Source organism: Chiloscyllium plagiosum, chromosome 23 (genome assembly GCF_004010195.1).
Source record: "Chiloscyllium plagiosum isolate BGI_BamShark_2017 chromosome 23, ASM401019v2, whole genome shotgun sequence".
NCBI lineage: Eukaryota > Metazoa > Chordata > Chondrichthyes > Orectolobiformes > Hemiscylliidae > Chiloscyllium > Chiloscyllium plagiosum.
The window spans coordinates 29,103,811-29,126,644 of NC_057732.1; the positions used below are offsets into that span (position 1 = coordinate 29,103,811).

General features: G+C 39.4%; 1 protein-coding gene across 1 annotated transcript in view; it reads right to left on the reverse strand.

The window, feature by feature from the left end:
- The window catches only part of LOC122561461 (cadherin-23-like), a 100,527-nt gene that overhangs the window by 72,414 nt on the left and 5,279 nt on the right, over window positions 1-22,834 (reverse strand). Inside the window, exons 3-5 of the mRNA XM_043713203.1 lie at window positions 4,099-4,206; window positions 3,858-3,967; window positions 3,617-3,762 (exon numbers count right to left, since the gene is read on the reverse strand). Of these exons, the coding sequence (XP_043569138.1) occupies window positions 3,617-3,762; window positions 3,858-3,967; window positions 4,099-4,206 (364 nt within the window). The remainder of the gene's footprint in view (window positions 1-3,616; window positions 3,763-3,857; window positions 3,968-4,098; window positions 4,207-22,834) is intronic.

Genomic DNA, 22,834 nt, shown 5'->3' on the forward strand with positions numbered 1-22,834 from the left:
CCTATTATTCTTACAGATAGCTGAGATCTCCTTACAAGTTTGTTTCTCAATTTCCCTCTGACTATTGGGGGGACTATAATACAATCCCAATAAGGTTATCATCCCTTTCTTATTTCTCAGTTCCACCCAAATAACTTCCCTGGATGTATTTCCAGGAATATCCTCCCTCAGCACAGCTGTAATGCTATCCCTTATCAAAAATAACACTCCCCCTCCTCTCTTGCTCCCCTTTCTATCCTTCCTATAGCATTTGTATCCTGGAACATTAAGCTGCCAATCCTGCCCATCCCTGAGCCATGTTTCTGTAATTGCTATGATATCCCAGTCCCATGTTCCTAACCATGCCTGAGATCATCTGCGTTCCCTGTTAGGCCCCTTGCATTGAAATAAATGTAGTTTAATTTATTAGACCTACCTTGTCCCTGCCTGCCCTGACTGTTTGACTCACTTCTGTTCTCAGCTGTGCCAGTCTCAGATTGATCTCTTTCCTCACTATCTCCCTGGGTCCCACCCCCCCACCTTACTAGTTTAAATTCTCCCAAGCAGTTCTAGCAAATTTCCCTGCCAGTATATTAGTCCCCTTCCAATTTAGGTGCAATTCGTCCTTCTTCAACAGGTTACTTCTACCCCAAAGGAGATTCCAATTGTCCAAAAATGTGAATCCTTCTCCCATACACCAGCTCCTCAGCCACGCATTCATCTGCTCTATCCCACTATTCCTGCCCTCACTAGCTCGTAGCACTGGGAGTAATCCAGATATTACTATCCTTGAGGACCTCCTTTTTAAATTTCTGCCTAACTCTCTGTAATCTCCCTTCAGAATCTCAAACTTTTCCCTTCCTATGTTGTTGGTTCCAATGTGGACAATGACCTCCTGCTGGCCCCTCTCCCGTGGGAACATTCTGCACTCTCTCTGAGACATCCTTGATCCTGGCACCAGGGAAACAACACACCATTCTGCTTTTTCTCTGCTGGCCACAGAAGCGTCTGTACCTCTGACTACAGAATCCCATAACACAATTGATCTCTTGGAAGCCGGCATATCCTTCGTTGCATTAGAGCCAGAAACTTGGCTTTTCGTGCTATGTTCCCCTGAGAATCCATCACCCCCTACATTTTCCAAAACAGCATACCTGTTTGAAATGGGTATATCCACAAAAGACTCCTGCACTAGCTGCCTACCTCTCTTCCCTTCCTGGAGTTAACCCATCTATGTGACTGTATCTGAGACTTTCCCCCCTTCCTATAACTGCCATCCATCACATACTGTTGCTGTTGCAAATTCCTCATTGCTTCTATCTGTCTCTCCTACCAATCCACTCGATCTGAGAAGATTCGCATCCAACAGCATTTATGGCAGATATAATCCGCAGTAACTCTGAAACCCTCTTTAAACTCCCACATCTGACAAGAAGTATATATCACTGCAAAGGCCATTTTTGCTCCTTCACAATCTTCAGACCCAGAAAATAACACCGTCTTATTCCTCGACAAACACTGCCCCAGGTTAAATTAATAGCTATGGCTTATATTTTAAGTTTAATCAAGACATTTATCTCCAAAAACATATAATCAAGAAAGAACCCAGTATACTCACTACTGAAGCCTTTCTCTTGGACAGACTTAAAACAACAAATAACTTATCTGATTCTGTGCTGTGAACTTCGCCCAACAGGTCCTCCAAGATTAGTTGTGAATTCACTGTTTGTTAATTTTCCCAGATGCACTCTGATGTCCAGCGATACATGAAATCAAACAGCAAAGGTGGAAACTGTGCAGGTTTTCTTTTCTTTCTCTCTCTCTCTCTTTCCTGCACTATCCTCACCATGTGCTTCCTTCTGGAATATTATATCCAGTTCTGGTCGCCCAGTAACAGGAAGGATATTATTAAGCTAGAGAGGGTTCAGAAGAGATTTACCAGGATGTTGCCTGGTGTGGAATGTTTAATTATAAAGAACAACTCGATATGCTGGGACATTTTTACTGAAGCGTAGTGCCCTGATAGAAGTTTATAAAAGAATGTGCCCTGATAGAAGTTTATAAAATAATGAGAGTCTTGGATAGAGTTATTGGTAGTTGTCTTATCCCTAGGATGGAAGATTTTAAGACTAGGGAATACGTTTTTAAGGTGAGAGGAGAGAGATTTAAAAAATACATGAGAGGCTTTTTTTTTACACCAAGGGTGGTTTGTGTATAGAATGAACTTCCGGAGAAAGTGATTGATGTGGCTACACTTACAACATTTAAACGACATTTAGACAGATACATAAATAGGAAAGGTTTGAAGGAATATGGGCCAGGAGCAGGCAGGTGGGACTAGTTTAGATTGGGATTATGTTTGGCATGGACTAGTTGGATCAAAGGGTCTATATGCTATGTGACCCTATGACTCCTTCCACAGACCAGTGAAGTCAAAGCTACCATTTCATATGCATAAAGTTTAAGTATTTTAACCAGGTGCTTATTACCCTTTTTACTGCCACAGATTTAAATTTAACAATTGACAGAATCGTCATTAGTGTAGAATCCACATCACCATTCCCATATAGTACCTTTTGAACACATGCAGCCTTGAACTAGAGATTCCACAATCATTTTAAAATTAATTAATTAATTACTTCGGGGATCTCATATTTCCTGATACTGAATTTCTTCATTGCTCTTCTATTGTCACATTTAAAATGGTTCTCTCTCCTTTGTAATCTTCTCTTATGTGTCAGCATCCCCTCTCTCACCACCACATGTGCAGCCTCCTGTTTCCTGACACACTGTCTTTCTCTTTCAGTGTTTCTCTTTCCCTGTACCCTATGTGCAATCTCTGCATCTCAACTTTACAGCATCTTTCTGCTCCCCTCATTCCACATGATGTTTCTCACCTTCCAACCTCCTTCTCGCTTATTTATTACCTTTTAGCCTTTATCTTCCCCTTACGCCTCTTTCAGTTTCTTTGACCACTACCTCTACCAATCCTCATGATTTCTTTCTTACTCCTCTTTCTCTCTTGCACCTTGGTCGATGCACACTCTCAAACAGACACAGGAGATGGAACTCCTAACAGATGGCTACCCAGTCTGGGCATCCCGATCTTGGCGCCACAGTGAAGGCTCTGGTCAGCAAACCATTTCCTTCTCTTTCTTTCGTGCATACCCACTTGCTGTTCCTCCAGTCACAGCCTATGTCTGTCCAGTGTTTATTACAGACACGGAAGCAACACTGTGATTGCAGGAGCCACCTCTCCCAAGTTCTATTCATGCCCTTTGTAGAAGTTTTCTCTGACATCCCCTGAGATTGAATGGGAATTTGTTTTTTGGGTGAATTCACTCATCATCCTCATACATTTTGCATATTGATAAGAATAGGTCACACTGAATAACAAAATGTAAGATCTATACAATAAAAAACAAAATGAGAGGTTTGCATAGATACACAACATTATGATCTAGTATAAGAGAATCCATATTCCAAATACAGAAACAATCATCCGACTTAAAAATAAATCACAGCACATGGACAGGTAGCAACCAAGAAGACTAACACAAAAGGCACAAAAATTATATCCAGAGTTTTAACATGACAAGTGTCCTGCATGATTTGCAAGAGTTAATTGTGTTCTTACCTTGGGAAATTTGAAAGGAAGGTTCATTTACTGCAAAGCTGAAAGTCAGGTTGTCATTGCTATCACCATCAGAAGCAGATAAAGTGATCAATGTTGTCCCAGCAGCCATTTCTTCATTAGGGGTTAAGGTACTTGATGGACAGGAGCTGAAAAGGTTCAAAGTATTCCTATTTAGTTAGCAAAGGACAATCTGTGTAAATGTGAACTAGTCTTGACAACATGGTAAGAATATTTAATGTACCTGATGATGGGAACTTCATCATTTACATCAGTAATTGTGATCGTTACTGTGCCTGTGCAAGAGAGGCTTGGAGATCCTGTGTCATTAATAAATATCACAGCGTAGAAAAGCTGAAGGCAAAGAACAAAACTCAGGATTACATCAATTAATGAGATCTCTGTCACAGGTCTGTAGATTGAGTGGAGTAATGTATCTGTGCTGGAGATATTCTCATTATTCATAGCAAAAATATATTTCATACCATGTCACCATTTTCAAAATCCAAAGCAGCTGCTGTGGTAATCTGACCCACGTTGTCCAGGTTAAATAGTGCGGTGGTATTGGTGGAGGAGCTCGGCAGAAAAGAATACTTGAAACAGAAGAGAACATTATATTTCTGTCAGGTCATATTCGATTCTTTTGTTGGTGTTGAGATAAATTTTACTTTCTATCCTATTTGAATCTGATTTTTTTGAGTTCAAACACAAGGAGTTGGAATTCTAGTTTCTTCCCAATTTCAGGTTTGATTCCTGTTATCTGGTGAGTGCCCTACTTAGATCTTTTTTAATGAACTGAAAGGTAAACATTGACCATCTACAAGGTAATTCTTTGTGCTAATTCACATAGGAAGTGAATACTGTACGTAGTATTTAAGTCCTTGGATTACTGTATGAAAAATTCATTGAAGTCAAATGGGTTAGGGTAAATCAGGGAAAGAGACAGACATGTTGAAGAAGAGAGGAAGTCAGGAGAGTGGACAAGGAGTGACTGAGAAGAAAACCTGATTGACAGAAGTTAATGTCAAAAAGAAGGTGGAAAGTTAGCTAAGAAAGGAAGTGAGTAAACTGAGCCATCAAGGCAAAGGAACTGTGGGGAAATCAAGGGAAAATTGGAAATGGGAGAAAGAGAATGGAGAAAAGAGGTTAAGTGATTATCCTGGTATCGGAGGAAGTAGAGAGGTGATAATGAGATGAATAAAGGCAGATGACTAGGGATAGTAGGGGAGGCAAAAGTGAGGACTGCAGATGCTGGAAACCAGAGTTTAGATCAGAGTGGTGCTGGAAAAGCACAGCAGGTCAGGCAGCATCCGAGGAGCAGGAAAATCGCTGTTTCGGGCAAAAGCCCTTCATCAGGAACAGAGGCATTCTGCTCCTCGGACGCTGCCTGACCTGCTGTGTTTTTCCAGCACCACTCTGATCTAAAAAAATAGTGGGGGAGTCATTTAGAAAGGGAAATGAGAGACGGAAGGTGAAGGCAAGGTCAGAAGTTGAAGTTACAATGAACTGCGCCAACAATCAAGACCCCACCATCAAATAGCCTCTAAACAGTACATTGATAAATGAACCACATTAATACTGTAGATATAAATATGGAGAGAGGTTTGATTCTATATGATCACTGTTTCACATTTGACCTCTCTCTCCGGCTATCCCTACAAACGACCATCATATGTATACCATTATCACAAGGACTAAAATATAAAAATAGAGTCATAGAGATATACAGCTTGGAAACAGACCCTTCAATCCAACCATTCCCTGCCAACAAGATATCCTAACCTAATTTTGTCCATGTGCCAGCACTTGGCCCAAAACCCTCCAAATCCTTCCTATCCATCCAGATGCCTTTCAAATTTTGGAATTTGACCATCCTCCACCACTTCCTCTGGCAGCTTATTCAATACACGGACCATCATTTGCATGAAAAAGTTGCCCCTTAGGTCCCTTTTAAGTCTTTTACCTTTTACCTTTCACCTTAAACCTATGTCCTTTAACTCCGGGCTCCTCTAACGCAGAAAAAAGACTTTGTTTATTTACCCTATCCATGTCCCTCATGATTTTATAAACCTTTATAAGGTCGCCCCTTAGCCTCCAAAGCTCCAGGGAAAACCGTTTGTGGGCGAAAACTTTGATTGCATGTTTTCAGCTCAACTACAATCAAAAACAACTTGTCATTAGATAACGAGAACTTACTTGTAATGTATCTCCATCAGGATCAGATGCAGTTAACTTATGGACAGGAGTACCAACAACAACAGTCTCTGCGATTGTGACAAATGGTCCTGTATCAAATGAAACATGTTTTGGGTTAAGATATTAAATTGATACAAAAATGTATGTGCCAATGGTAGTAAATTAGATCATGTTTCAAAAATACCAATGTTTAATTCTTTTGATGGTTTATTCAGAGATTTGTTGGTAATTGTTGGTATTATTCTCAATGCAACTGGTAAATGTGTGGCAATTGCCCTCATCACATCAATGTAGTCTTTTGGAAATGTAGAGCTTGAGTGTTGCTGCAAAATTACACCTTATTGAAAGTTTTCATCTTTGATTCAAAACAATTTGCAAGAATTACCAATAAAAACAGAAAATAACCGGTTTCCACTGTATGAGAAGAGAGTACTGATTGGTTGGCAAGCAGAATCTGATAGAGATATTGCTTAGGAGTATGCACAAAATTGATGATGAAAATGTGTTGCTGGAAAAGCGCAGCAGGTCAGGCAGCATCCAGGGAACAGGAGAATCGACGTTTCGGGCATAAGCCCTTCTTCAGGAAGAAGGGCTTATGCCCGAAACGTCGATTCTCCTGTTCCCTGGATGCTGCCTGACCTGCTGCGCTTTTCCAGCAACACATTTTCAGCTCTGATCTCCAGCATCTGCAGACCTCACTTTCTCCACAAAATTGATGATGCCTTACAGTTTGCTGCCCAATTTTGTTTAAATGTTAAACCAGACAGTTTGATGCTGTTTAGCTTTTACATTGCAGTAATAAATGAACCAGACAATGACTGTTACCTGTTTTGTTAAATTAAAACAGGCAAAAGTTATGTCCATGCTTTTTCCTCTGCAATGAACAGGACCCTGTGTATTAACAGACTCACCTTCAATGTGCCATGCAACAAGCTTAACTGACAATCTTAAATTGGTCATCAGCATAATTCCTAGTTCACTCAGGATTAATCGCAGAAATAGTGGTCCAAACATGGAATCACAACTAGTGTTAGCGATGTTTCAAATCTTGCAAACACAGACTGGTTGGGTATTTGAAAGAATTCAAGGAATATTTTGTTTAATATCATCCACCAATGTTTTGAACATATGGCCTACAATATATACCAGCATACAATTTCATGTACCACATTCCTCCTCTGTGTGATAAGCAGAATGTCTTTTTGGCTTGATGGCAACATCATGTTAGTGGTAAACACCACTCGACTTGTTACTGCATACTAGTGTGGGAAATGGTTACCTTCAGTTGGTGTTTAGATTTCTGAGATATCTTAGTTACTCCTGTTCATGAGTTTGCACAATATGTAGTGAGAAATGATCCAATCAGGTAGCTATTATCATGCAGGATGGCTTTGATGTGCCCCATTTCAGCTTGTAGCAAATTGCTGGGACCCTCTTTCTGAGTTGTCAATAAGGCTAATTTTAAAGACTGTGTCTGTAGGAATCCCAATGCATATATTGACCAGTGACTCACTGAGAGCTGAAGTTTTTGCATTTTTTTTTACATTCCTGACATCCAGTAAATCACTGTCTTCATGAAAATCTATTTGAAAAATCAAGCATTGGATGAGGAAGCAGAGGAGCATGCATGGTTTTTGAAAGTTGGTCTACGTCAGCTTGATGGCTTCAGCTGGCACCACTAGGGGACTACCCCTGACAAACAAACTGTGGGTTGGTGGGCATCGTGTATAGTTTGGCCACAGTCAATGCTGGAAAAACACTTAGCTACTTGTTCCACGTTCTGAATATTACATTTTTTTTTACATTACTTACAGTGTGGAAACAGGCCCTTCGGCCCAACAAGTCCACACCAACCCGCCGAAGCGCAACCCACCCATACGCCTACATTTACCCCTTACCTAACACTACGGGCAATTTAGCATGGCCAATTCACCTGACCTGCACATCTTTGGACTGTGGGAGGAAACCGGAGCACCCGGAGGAAACCCACGCAGACACGGGGAGAACGTGCAAACTCCACACAGTCAGTCGCCTGAGGCGGGAATTGAACCCGGGTCTCTGGCGCTGTGAGGCAGCAGTGCTAACCACTGTGCCACCGTACCGTCCACAAATATGCCAGTCTTTCTGAGCCCTGGGATATCAGATGGGCAATCATTAAGTTTATTATTTCACATTCCCAAAAAATAAAGCTGGGTAACTAGCATGAGAATTTTGCAGTCCAGTCTTAGACCTGAGGTCCTCTTGAGTTCAGATAATTGCAGCAGATAATTGACTCCTAAATGTACCCTCAAATACTGACAAGAGTTCTCCAATGTCCCAGCCTTTTCGAGATGACTGAATAATGCCTTGATTTGGATAGAACTCGAGCAAAACATTAACATAGCATGCGGGTCACAGCGAATAGACTACATAGTCCAACATGGCAAATTTTTCACTGAGCTCTACCTGTTGGTGTTGTGTGCAAAAATAGCTGCCACATCACCACATCCCCAGTGATAGATTACAATGCATTGATTAGTGAATCATGAATTAAAACAGGAGTTGCAGAATTTGCTAATCAAGAGAAATCTATTTCACTGCTACCACTTCAATACAGATTAATAATCTAAATATCTTCACCTGTCCCTGCTGTAAATACAGGATCACATATTGGAGATTCATTCACTGAAATTAATGAAACATTCAGTTTGCACATTGCTTGGTTCCCTCCGAGGTCTGTAACAATCACATCTAAGGTATAGAAGGTAGCAGTAGACGTACTGTCATAGTCCAGTATTAATGTATTGCTGATTATTGCAGTGTTTCCAACTGAAAGGCAAAATAGACATTTATTTTTACCAAATATACCACAGACAAACAATATATTCTTGCTGAACACTATCACATGAGGGTTTGAAATTGCGGATAGCCCTGGCCTGAAGTGACGCATAGTGAGGAAAAATGCACATACATTGGGGGGAGAATAAAATGTAACATGATAGAGAAATGCAATTTTTTTTTGATAACCGGGTACTGTTTGTCTTGGCAAGGTGAACAAATTTGCCACCCAGGGAAAGCAGCTGAAGTTCCTCTTAAGTTACTAATGGTCTGCAAATGTTCATATGTGATCCCTCCTGATAAAGGACTGTGCTTTGAATTGACCTGGTTTCATCTCTTATTCATTAATGAGCAAATTAAGAACAACCTAACATCAAATGGTAAAATAACGACAAACAACTATTCTTAGGGCAAAAATGCATTAACAAATACAACAATATAATAAAATAAAGCACTGCATAAAAAGAATAAATATAAAAAACTGAAGAAACTCAAATCGAAGACAGTTATATAGTAATGTATGAACACATGACGTCAGACCAATCAGTAGAGTTCACATTGAAAAAGATCTGTGAGGTAATCATGTCATTTTTGTTACAATCCAGCTAAGGACTGTAGGTATTTAAAAATGAAATCGAAGCACCTTTTTTACCCATCAAGTAAACAAAAAGAATAAAATCTTGTTATATACAAAACATTAATCAGTCGTACATGATTAACAATACAGTTTAATCCTGTGTATACAATGCACCAGGTTTACTTCTTACTTGACTCAAAACTGTTCTTAGAAAATACAACAACATTAAAACTATTTACTTCTGTCGGGACTATCTAATGGTCCATTTGCATGTCACTGTCCATGGAGAATTTTCTTTAGCTCCAGTTATTCTCAGGATAAAGCTTTCATTTACCTTCTCCTGAACATGAAAGGCTCAGTACTTGTTATTTTATTATATATTTCCAAGGTACTCTTCTGGTTACTTCCTTTTTCCAATATGACATGACCATGCTGTTGGGATTTATTTTTGGGTTTAACGTCAAACCTCATTATCGACAATTATTCTTGCAAAAGGGATAATTCACTAACTTAAAGGGCACATGATCACATTATATAGGATAATGAAAAAAAGTATTTAATATTCTGTCAGTTGAGGCATGAGGTAATGCAGAAGATCAATGCATGTTGGTCAGTCTCTCCTTGGGTTTCAGAATGTCTAAGTTTTCTTGGATCCTCAGGCTGCTCCTTTAGTGTCTTGACTTAACAATCTTCCCTACAACTTTAAAAATATATGCTTAATTTTACAGTAATGATTTGGAAGAGCCAGTGTTGGACTGGGGTGTACAAAGTTAAAAATCACACCACACCAGATTATATTTCAACAGGTTTATTTGGAAGGACTACCTTTCAGAGCGCTGCTCCTTCATCAATTTTACAGTCTACCCTAACTGCCAGAACTTCCAGCCATTTTCACTGCTGGAGATGCACCCTCTACACTTGCTGCACACTTTCTTTCACATTGTCTCCCTCCAGTTATACTATTTGCTGCTGCCTCCTTGTGTCAGTCTGTCTCTTGCTTCTTGTTACTCCTGAATATGAGCTCCTTTTAACACCCAATCAATAATTACAATTCTCCATCAATCAGAAAGGTGTTATTAGCCTTTCACAACAACTTAGACCATTTCCCTTGAGCCAATCAATTTGTGAACTTTCTAACTGCTCTTACTGTAACTAAGAAAGATTATCCTAGAACACCTAGTGGCCTTGTTCCTTCTGGACCATAACTTCAGTTATCCTGTTAAAGCCTCGTCCAGTTTAAGGTTTTTCATACAATAAACATATGCACAGTTCAATATGCCAATTTTCGATCCCAGTGACTACACAAAATATCTCCCACTCAAATGAATGCCAACAGAGACATTCTTTAGACTCTCCCATTCACTTCAAAACAAACATCTGTTCTTCAAGATTCAAACTGAGATTAAGTTTCACATGTCTTCCACAGGGTGAAGTTAATGTGATACTGATCTTAACAGGACACATCTCTCTAATTGTCATTAAATTTAGCTAATTTCTCTCAGTGAGCTACAAACCATATGAGAACCATAGAGTCATAGATTCATAGAGATGTACAGCACGGAAACAGACCCTTCAATCCAACTCGCCCATGTCGACCAGATATCCCAGCCTAATCTAGTTCCACCTGCCAGTACCTGGCCCATATCCCTCCAAACCCTTCCTATTCATATACCCATCCAAATGCCTTTCAAATGTTGCAATTGTACCAACCTTCTCCACTTCCTCTGGCAACGCATTCTGTACACACCTACCTCTGCATAAAAAAGTTGTCCCTCAGGTCTCTTTTATGTCTTTCCCCTTCTCACCCTCTAGTTCTGGACTTCCCCACCCCAGGGAAAAGAATGTATATCCTATCCATGTCCCTCATGACTTTATAAACCTCTATTAGGTTACCCTAAAGCCTCCTACGCTCCATGGAAAACAGCCCCAGCCTATTCAACCTCTCCCTATTGCTCAAATCCTCCATCCAGGTAAAATCCTTGTAAATCTTCTCTGAACCCTCTTAAGTTTCACAACATCCTTCCGCTAGGAAGGAGAACAAAATTGCAAGCAATATTCCAAAAGTGGCCTAACCAATATTCTGTACAGCTGCAACATGACCTCCCAATGCCTATACCCAGTACTCTGACCAATAAACCAAGTTACAACTCATATCAGCTCCCAGGCAAATTGAATATAGGGAGTCTTACTAAGATCCATCCATCCTCTGATTTATCCCTAAAACTGGATTTTATTAATTATCCCTCATTTACTTTATCTGATCAAAGAAGAAATTGTGATATTTTAGCAGATGTTCAAGGTTTAATTCCAGGATTCGAAACAAAACATTATAGCTTTTGTGGTAGAGTGATGGTGGCCCTCTCTCTGAGCCAGGAGTACTGGGTCCAACTCCTACCTGCTCCAGGGATGAGTAATAAGATCTCTGAGCAGGTTGCTTAAAAAACACACATCTCTCTAAGCTGCCATTTTAGCAAGGATTGCAGACATCATTCTCTAGCTAAGTGAGCTCACCTGATATTTTATCGCTTTCCTCATTCTATGCTGACCTTTTTAACCAACAACTTAAGATGTCCCACAGTAAATGTTACATTTTTATAATCCATGCAAAGCCTGAGCCAGATTTTCACAATCCAGTGGACAGAAAAGCACATTCATAGATACATAAATCTCTATATAGACATCACATTCTCAGATCCAGGTAAAGAATCAGATATGCGAAAACAGGAAATAAATTGTAATAAAAGGAAACACCCAGAAGCCAGGAAAAAAATGGAGAAAAATATTGACACCACTGTAATACAGTTAAAAGAAAGGTATACAAAATCTCATCAGGATAATGCACTGTGTAACTTGCAATCGTTAACTCTGTTCCTACCTTGGGTAATTTGAAAGGCAGGCTCATTGACTGCAAAGCTGAAAGTCAGGTTGTCATTGATATCACCATCTGAGGCAGATAAAGTGATCAGTGTTGTCCCAGCAGCCATTCCTTCATAAGGGGTTAAGGTACTAGATGGACAGGGACTGAAAATATGAGATAGATTCCTATTTAATAAATCAAAGAACTATTCGTGCAAACGACAATTGATCTTGTCTTAACATGATGTTTAACGTACCTGATGATGGGAACTTCATCATTTACATCAGTAATTGTGATCGTTACTGTGCCTGTGCAAGAGAGGCTTGGAGATCCCGTGTCATTAATAGATACCACAGCGTAGAAAAGCTGAAGGCAAAGAACAAAACTCAGGATTACATCAACTAATGAGATCTCTGTGAGTGAGGCCTGTAAGCTCAGTGTAATAAGATAACTGTGCTGAAGATACTCCTATTATTCAGTAATAAAGATGTACTTCATACCATGTCACCATTTTCAAAATCCAAAGTAGCTGCTGTGGTAATTAGACCCAAGTTGTCCAGGTTAAATAGTGCGGTGGTGTTGGTGGAGGAGCTCGGCAGAAAAGAATACTTAAAAAAAAACAGAACATTGTATTTCTGTCATTCCAATATTCAATTCCTAAGGTAAAGTCATTTTTCTCATGGTTCAATTATAATTTTTTGCAGTGGAATAAAGGAAATTTAAATGTCATTGGTTCAAGATTCGGATTTGATCTATTTATCAGTGTCCTTGATCTGGATATTGTATAATAATCTCCAAAGTGATGCTAATCCTAATGTTTTGATCTACAGGAAATAGGAAGAGCTTGTGCTCTGTTTTGATCTAGCAAGGTTATACATGGGGAAGTAACTGGGAAAAGTGTGAACCAAGAGAGTGAAATAAAAGCAGTTAGAGTGGTGAAGCCATGTGGGAGAGAGGAAGAGAATAAAAGAGGGGATGAGTAAGGAGATGAGTAAAGGAATGGTATGAATGAGATGGTGAGTAGGAAAGTGAATCGATATGAAAGGGGAAAGCAATACTATGAAGGAGGTGTGCAATGAGTTAGACTGCGGATAATGAGAAGGAGAATGAAGAATGAGATGAAATGTTTAAGCTGAGGAATGGAAATAAGCTGATGGTGAATGAAGGGCATGAAAACAGAGGACTGGAGATGGATCAAGAAGGGAGAGAGAAGGAGGCAGATTGGGAGGAAGAATGCATAGAGAACCATTAACTCCAAAAGAAAAGGTGGACTCGCTCCTCTGATTGACAATACTCCACCAATAACTACTTAGCAATCTATTATCCAGAATGTATTTTGGCTCAACTATGAGAACACTGTGCCTTTGATCAAGGTAGGGACCTAGATATCTCTTCAGGGTTTCCACTGTGATTTGACAATAATCTGTAATTCCTTGCAAAACCCATCATACACATGCAATTGTTACAATTTCTCACTGAGGGTAAAAGCATTGCTTGCATGTCTTGAATATAACCAAGGTCAGAAATGCTGTTTCATTGGAAGAACGACTTACATCTAATGTATTTCCATCAGGATCTGATGCAGTTATCTTATAGACAGAAGCACCAATAGAAATAGTCTCTGGAATAGTGACAGATGGTCCTGTACCAAAGGAAATTTGGTTAATGTAAACAGCGTTTTGTTGATGTATGAAATATCATACCAATGGAAGTAAATTAGTTCATCACATTAATAAATTTCAGACACATTAATAAAGTTTCAAAAGTTTGAGCAATGTATTTCATTTTGTATTCCCAATGCATAAAAAAGTAATTGTATTGTAATTGCTATGAATATGAAGAGTTGAAGATTGGATACATAATTGTATTTCTTTTCAATAATTTCTTCTTAGCTGTGCTGCCTCACTGCGCCAGAGACCCGAGTTCGATTCCAACCTTGGATGACTGCCTGTGTGGAGCTTACATATTCTCCCTGAGTCTGCATGGGTTTCCTCTGGGTGCTCCGGTTTCCCCACACAGTCCAAAGATGTGCAGGTCAGGTGAATTGGCCATGCTAAATTGCCCGTAGTGTTAGGTACATTAGTCAGGGGTAAATGTAGGGGAATGGGTCTGGCTGGGCTATTCTTCGGAGTGTCGGTGTGTACTTGATGTGCTGAAGGGCCTGTTTCCACTCCGTAGGAATTCTAATCTAATCTAATCTAGTTAAATAATTTATGGCATCATGAAATCCAATACTCGGGGATACTGAAGAATGGTACGTCATTTTTATGGAAAAACAAAAAGTGCTAGAAATACATGGCAGCTTCAGAGTTTGTTTTCACTTCAGAGTTTTAGCACCTGCATTATTTCACTGCTATGTTTTTGAAGACTGGTGATCACCTGTACCAGATACTACAGAGAACTGTAGGGATAATAACAGTTGGCAATTAGTGAAGATATAGAGTTGGTTCTGACAGTGCATGACTGTTAACATGGAAGTGAAGAGGCTGGTATAGATTGTGGGAGGCTGGAGCAGTTGTGGAGGGAGACGGAGAGTTTGTAAAGTGGAAGAACTTCTGCTCTTTCGGGCCCACGAGCAATGCTGAAAAAACAATTATCCTGTCTGCCAGGCAGTCCATGTTGCCTTTTTGTTGCCAGATATACTGATCCCTGGGAATGCACAGTCAGTAATGTTTAATTTGTAATCGCATACTCCCAAAAAATGGCACTGGATTAGATAATTAATATGAGAGTCTTTCTAATATGTCTGTCATACAAGTTTCTGTGGAGTTGAAAATGTGTTGCTGGAAAAGCGCAGCAGGTCAGACAGCATCCAAGGAACAGGAGAATCGACGTTTCGGGCATAAGCCCTTCTTCAGGAATTCCTGAAGAAGGGCTTATGCCCGAAACGTCGATTCTCCTGTTCCCTGGATGCTGCCTGACCTGCTGCGCTTTTCTAGCAACACATTTTCAGCTCTGATCTCCAGCATCTGCAGTCCTCACTTTCTCCTCGAAGTTCCTGTGGAGTACCAACCATTGCTGAAATATTTAACTTCATTTTCCTATCCTAACATGTTGATGCTATTTTATTTAAGGACTCTTCCTCTGAGACACCAACAGCTCATTTTAGGGTGTAGACATTCCATGCTAGGCCAGCATGTTGTCATCCCATTGTTGCTCTTGAAAAGCGCTATAGTCTTAATTGGATAGAACTCTAGCTATTACAGCAACGTACCATGGGAGAAATTGTATTTGCTCCAAAGGAGCAGATTTTCTACTCTCTTCGACCTGTTATCTGTCAAAACGGCTGCCACATTACCACACCACCAATGGAAAGATCTACCTGCACTCTAAATTGATAATTGGTGAATGAGGAGTGACATTAAATGAAAAGAATTTGCTATGAGTGAAAAAGCTATTTCTTTGCAATCGCTATCCAATTTAGGACAAGGCTAAAAATTGAAATAATTCACCTGTGCCTGCTGTAAATACAGCATCACATATTGGACTTTCGTTGACCGGAATCAGCGAAACATTCAGGTTGCATATTGCTTGGTTACCACCCAGGTCTGTAACTACCACATATAATGTATAGAATGTAGCAGTAGACCCATTGTCATAGTCCAGTGTGAAGGAATTGCTGATTATTGCAGTGTTTCCAGCTGAAAGACAAAAAAGTCATCTGTTTAAATGAAATGTGGCTGAGGCAAATAATATTTTCTCACTGGACATTATCAATTAATTTGACACAGCTAATAGATATAATCAATGAGCAGTAAAGAGCAATAGACGGATAGTGTGGGAGGAATAAAGTCTATGTAAATATCATTTAAGAAAAGTACCTATTTTAACTACTAAAATTATATTGGTTAATTCTTTACATATGAACAGATATGTTTAATAAAGATAAAATGTTGATACATTTCTTTCAGCTCTGCATATACTGACCCAAGTTGAAAAAGAACAATGGATAAATCTATAGAAATAGCGAAAGTAATGTCTTACATAATATCCTCAAACATTATCTTTGAAAGGTATTAGTAAAATCAGTATTATGCAAAATTTATTTCACATCTGTTTGATACATTAACTGCAATGTATTATTAGCAAGACCAACACTTAGTGATTAACCATCTAACCAATTACTATTTACATCTCAAACATGAAAGTGAAATGCATTGCTCTGTTATTAGGATATATTAAACTCTCTCATGAAGACAAACACATCAGAGCCCTGTAACTTGAACTTCCACATTTTACATCACTGTTGTCTGGATATGATTTTTTATGCAGCTGCCTGTTAAGGTCTGTGTTGTGCAGCATGTAACATATTAATCTGGATTACACTCCATCACATAATAGTGAAGAATGAACAGAAAGCAACATATCAAATGGCAAAGTAGATGCAAACAAATTATCACAAGATATTAATAACATATATTGCAATACAGAAAAGTACCAGAAAGCAAAAAAAAACTACAAAAAAAATGTTTAAAAACTAACAAAAGCTGAGCGCGGTATGACACACATCCATTGATATACAGCATTGAATTAAGATAAACAGTACACATAGAAATAACAAAAATCTGTGTAGGAAAACATCAGAAACACAGATTCAATTACTGAAGTAAACATTAGAGGGCAGACTAGGATATTGTGTTCCCACAGTTATGTGGATCCTGATTGTCTTCTGTATTCCAGGTGTTTAAACTAATCACATCCTAGGTTGAATTGGAAAGCTTTGATCACTTTGCTAAATTGTAAATTTCCATTCTGCTTGGTAGAAGATTTCAAAGGCTGGTGTTGGGTGACACAATAGCTGGCTCTTCAGTGCAGCCATGAATGTTGTCCATTGGAAACAAATACACAGACAACTGATTCCTGACTAATTAGCTCCTCACACTTAAACGACTATTTAGCAAAGTATAATATCCCTCTTCCTTTAAAACATAATACTTCCTCTCACTATGACTGTTCCAGTCATTAACTTGTCTAAAATAAAGAAGATCAACAATTAACTTTTGTTTTAAAATAAATAAACCCCTGTTTAGAGTGTTTTTTTGGCACATATTTTCCTCTGCAGGTATTATTCATGGAATTTTTTATCGTCTTCCACCTTGGAGATTTAGTATCCATTGTTCTCAGTGAGGAATTGGCAAGCTGTGCAGGTGATGTGTGTGTGTTGCACCTCGTGCTGCAGGAGACATGCTTTCTGCTGTTAATGTTATTACCCTGGACAGTGGTGCTTCCTGTGCTTTGTTGATTGTCTTCCTTGTTTTCCAGCTCATGTGTAGGTCAAATGTTGATTCTATTATTTCTTCTCATTTCCTTCTTGGTTACAGTCTCAATAATGTATGACCTTGGGTCCTTAGCTTCAGCAACATAATTTGCAGAACTCCATATTTTCATGATTGAAATCTGTAACTGTGTACATTGCTGTTATAGCAGCTCAAATAGTGATTTAGCAAGTATGAAGTGCTAACTTCTTCATCCCTGTCTTCAGCGAATTGCTGCCTCAGTTTCTCCTAGTCACTTGGAAGATGTGTTTTGATTGGCACGTGAGTCTGACTTTGTTTTTCATTCAACAGCTCTGAAGGTGTTTTCATGTTGGCCTTGAGAGGTATGAATTGGAGTGACAGTCAGACAAGGATTGGGTCTTCCTTGGCCTCAGCATTTCACAAGGGCCCCTTTGGCAATCTGGATGTGTCATTCTACAAACCCTTGTCTCCAAGGGTGATGTGGTGATGAGATGATGAAGTTGAAACTTTTTGTTCAGTGAATTATTTAAATTTGTTGGATGTAAACTAGGTTCCATTGTCATTTTTTAATCTTCCAGGAAACTCTTGCTTGACAAAAGGACTCATACCATTGAAATGATTGTTCTTTCATCTTCAGGATAAAATGGCACTTTGAAGTGTAGTTTGTGATTATGAGACACGATTTTTAATTATGTGAAAAACTCAACACCCACAATATTCCATGATCTGGTTTAGTAGCTGTTACATCCTCTTTCTGCCCTGTGTTTCACTCCTGGCATATAATAGTTATAGACACCATAGGCACGATCTTCTAGGGGGTCTGAAAAACATGCTATGGAGGGATTTGTGGCAGAATTGGACAAGTAGTCTGACAATGTGTGTCTCAATTTTGGGAGCATCTCTATCTTTATTCACAAGATGGCATGGCAAGATTCTTGCTAGGCAGCCAAGACCTGCCAATTAAAAGCAATCATTAGTTGTTAAATGCCTTTTTGATGCCCGAAATTGCCTGATTAATATTCAGCTTTCTATCTTACCAAGCTCACGAAACACATTTGATGTTGAGAAAACTCGACATGGAAATCAGAATAGGGACCCGACAAATTCAGCTCCCTGTTTGCTCTGACAGGCCTCCATGTTGGACAGCAGGCGCCAATATCTCAGGGCACACACCATGGACATTAACTGCTGCACACACCCCATGTTGAAGGACATTGGTATCTGACATGTGCAAGCCTCGATGAACCCTCCTGGCACTTCTCCAATCCACTTACAGGATGTTTCTGGACTCCAATGCTAAAAGGCTAAGAAAAGATAAAGTGTGCAATGTTCAGTTAACAATAAGTCTGGCAACCTGGCTCATGTAGATGGACATTACCAACAAAACCAGTAATTGCTGGAATCTTGGTAGATGCAGTTTGCTCATGAAACATATCAAGAAATCTTTAAGAGGAAAATCAGGTTTTGGGCTGCTTTCACCACAAAGGTGATTCTGGAACAGGAAATGCAAATGCAGTAGCTCTTTTCTTTCAGCAAGTTTCCCTAACTGAAATTGAAAACCATCACCACACTGCAAAACACTATTCAAACAGACCAGCCACTAAATCCAATCATTAATAAGTCAGGTCAAACAATGAAAATGAGCAATTATCTGAACCCATATGGTTTTTGAAGAAATGCCTTGTTTAAGAACAAAGTTTTACTGACCTTTAATTGATCTTTTTAAAAAAAAACCCATTTATCTCCACATTCCTTCAAACTCAAGTCTATAAAAATCACTAAATAGGTCGCTGTAATAACAGCTAGAGTGACAGACCTGACTTCTTGTCAATTGCCATTTTGAGTTTGTTGAACATCCTGTCATATGACTGTATTGATTGGTACTGTACATCTTTTCTCAAAGCTCCTGCATGTTTGCTTGGGCCATGATACATGTCAAAGTAACGCCTCTATGCTTTTGTATCTTTTCAAACTTCCACCGCAAGGTAGTCATGATTTTTTTCAGGACTCAGCTTGACTCTGTCAAGTGTGAATATTATTTTGAGCAACTTGCATTTTGTCAGTTTCAAATTGAATTTGTGTTTGACTTGATCTCAAATTCCTACTGTAGATGTTTTCTCCAAGATCTCATGTAATTGGCTATCATAGTCTTTTCTATCTATACCCTACACCTGTTGTGCAGACTGCTGTTTTGCATCTCCTTCATGATGTGTCCTTTTTTTGTTGCACTGTATCCTGGATCACTTTAAGGCCAAAAGGGCTTTGGTGGGTTTTAGGTTCAATTTGATTATTGCTAACAGATACTGCCTCAGACAAAAGGCTTTCAATTTTCATAAAAAGCTTGTACAATGAAAGGGGAGTGGCCAGTTCTCCCAGCTCAGCTTTTCTCTGGATCCATCTGACTATTCACTGAGAGCAGTCAGTCGGTGGTGAAGCTGCTGGACCCAGTGAAGATAGATCTAGGCCGATCCTCCTCTCTCACTGACATTCCTCCTGTAAGACTCTGGGCTTGATTTTACCTTTTGTGCCAAGGGGTCTTTATTGGGATTATTGTAAATATTTGGAAGTGTGATTAGGTGGGTATAATCTGTTTGGTTTTCAGTTAGGTTACGCTATTCTGTTCTCTTTCGTTTGTGTTTCATTCGGTAATCTTGTCAATAAATTCTGTTTTGTGTAAAACTCAGTAGTTTGACCAGCTGTTTCACTCCTGGAATATCAATGTTACACCTGCTTAAAACAACCAGCAAAGTTAGGGTCTGGGCTACCTTCTTCAAATGTATTGAGGGGGTATGGCCTGGTCCAGAACGCAAGTATCAACAGTGAAAATTTGTCATCTCACTTTACTTTCCACTAGCCATTCCAAGTAACAGGTTTGCTAAAAACTTTTGTCCATGGTGAAATCACTTTCAGTGTTGGGAGTAGGGACATGATCCTGCTTTCTGTCTTGGTTAAGATCTTTCTGATTCAGGCAAATTCGTGGCTGTCTATTTGGATTGTCTCTCACTGTGATTGAATTTGTCAAATGTGTTAGCTTTGTGATTCTGCAAAACCCTAGCTTCTTCCATCTCTCAATCTTCTTTGCATCTGCTTGGAAAGTGTGTCTCAATGAGTGTATTCTCTTTAATCTTCAGTGTTGCCTTCTTTATCTCATGGTTTACTGAAACAGTCTTCAGCTCTTCACAACTGTTCAAGCCCAGTATAGCAGCACCATCAGTTTCAGTGCTGTTGAATATACAGTTAATATTATTTTTTTTGTGTTCCCCTGATTTAAGTTGTTCCTTGTCGTTGAATCTCAGTTTCAGTATACTATCAGCATGATTTCCTTCAGTTTTAGAACACCTTTCCCTGGAGAACTATTTTCTTTTAAAGTTTCAGGAAATACCCTCTAGTACAGTTTGAGTGGGATGTTGTTACTCTGTGCTCTGGTATCAACTGTCACCTTCAGAATTATCATTGTGGTTTATTTCTTACCTTCTTCTGATCCAAAAAGTTGTATACATTTCTTTTTTCGAAACTGTTGTATCCAGACATTTTATGCATTTGTGTGGTTCCTCTGCCTATTGTATCTTCAAACGCATGAGTATCTTCGAGGGTATGATTTATTTTGCTTCTATTCACTCTGTTGCCTTATCTCTGGAAACTCATCTACATCATTCTTCCACATGTTTTTCCAGTGATTGGCCAGTCCACAAGTCTTGGAGTTTAATCCATATGTGAGACATTTTCTTCTATTTTTAAATTCATGTCGTCATTCATATCTCCTACATATCTATTTCTCTCCCTTCACTCCCAGCACCTTCCCTTGTCACCGCAAGAGGTGTAAAACCTGAACCTACACCTCCCCCCTCACCTCCATGCAGAGCCCCAAAGGATCCTTCCACATCTGACAGAGATTTTCCTGCACCCGCACACACTTAATCCATTGTGTCCACTGCTCTCAGTGTGTTCTCCTCTACATTGGGGAGATAGGACACCAACTTGACATTTCAGAGAACATCTCTGGGACACAAGCACTAAACAACCCCACTGCCCAGTAGCCGAACACTTCAATTCCCCATCCAACTCTGCCAAGGACATGCAAGAGCTGGACCTCTTCCACCGCCGAATTCTAGCCACCTGACATCGGAGTAAGAACATCTCATCTTCTGCCTTGGGACCCTACAACCACACGGGATCAATGTGGATTTCACTACTTTCCTCATCTTCCCTCCCCACAACTTAATCCCAGATCCAACCCTCCAACTCGGCACTGCCCTCTTGAACTGTCCTAACTGTCCATCTTCCTTCCCAATTATCCGCTCCACATTCCCCACTGACCTAACACAATCACCCTTCAACTGTATCGAGCTGGGAATGAGAACTGAATCATAGAAAGCTTTTGGTTAGATTTCTGCTGTTTTATTCAGTAAATTGCCTATGTTAAATACATTTAAATCTTCATCTCCAACTTACAGAATGATTTAAATAGTCCACTCTTCATTCTCAGAGCCTATAACAAAACTACTAATTGCCAGGCGGTAATTTACTTCAATCTTCTCAAATCCCTCCATCATATCACCCACGCTCCAATGTGTTATTAGCTATGGAATATGCTTTCATGCCGCATCAGTTGGCATTTTGTTTTTTCATTATTGATTCAATTTTTCCCCTGTCACTGATATAGGTTGATTTTGCAAAACAATGTTAAATTAATTTTAAATGTTTTAAGATTGCTCACAGCTACCAATGCATTTTCTTTTTAGCTTGTCTTTTGATTTTCAGATACTTGAAAAAAAAATTATTTTAAGCTCGTTAAACCTTAAATTAAGCTTTCTTTAATTCTCGTTCATTATACTGATTGGTGGAAGACTTTCTGGGCTGCTGTCTGAATACACAATCGATGACTCTCCAGTGCAAGCATGAATGTTCCTCAGTGGAACACTTGCAATTATATTCTGGCTAATTGGATTATCACTCTTTGTACTCAGTACAACAATTGTATCACCTACCTTGGGTAATTTGAAAGGCAGGCTCATTGACTGCAAAGCTGAAAGTCAGGTTGTCATTGCTATCACCATCTGAGGCAGATAAAGTGATCAGTGTTGTCCCAGCAGCCACTTCCTCATAAGGGGTTAAGGTACTTGATGGACAGGGACTAAAATAATGAGAGAGATTCCTGTTTAGTGAATCAAAGAACCATTAAAGCAATCAAGAACTGATTTAATATTTAACGTACCTGATGATGGGAACTTCATCATTTACATCAGTAATTGTGATCGTTACTGTGCCTGTGCAAGTGAGGCTTGGAGATCCCGTGTCATTAATAGATACCACAGCGTAGAAAAGCTGAAGGCAAAGAACAAAACTCAGGATTACATCAACTAATGAGATCTCTGTGAGTGAGGCCTGTAAGCTCAGTGTAATAAGATAACTGTGCTGAAGATACTCCTATTATTCAGTAATAAAGATGTACTTCATACCATGTCACCATTTTCAAAATCCAAAGCCGCTGCTGTGGTAATCTGACCCACGTTGTCCAGGTTAAATAGTGCGGTGGT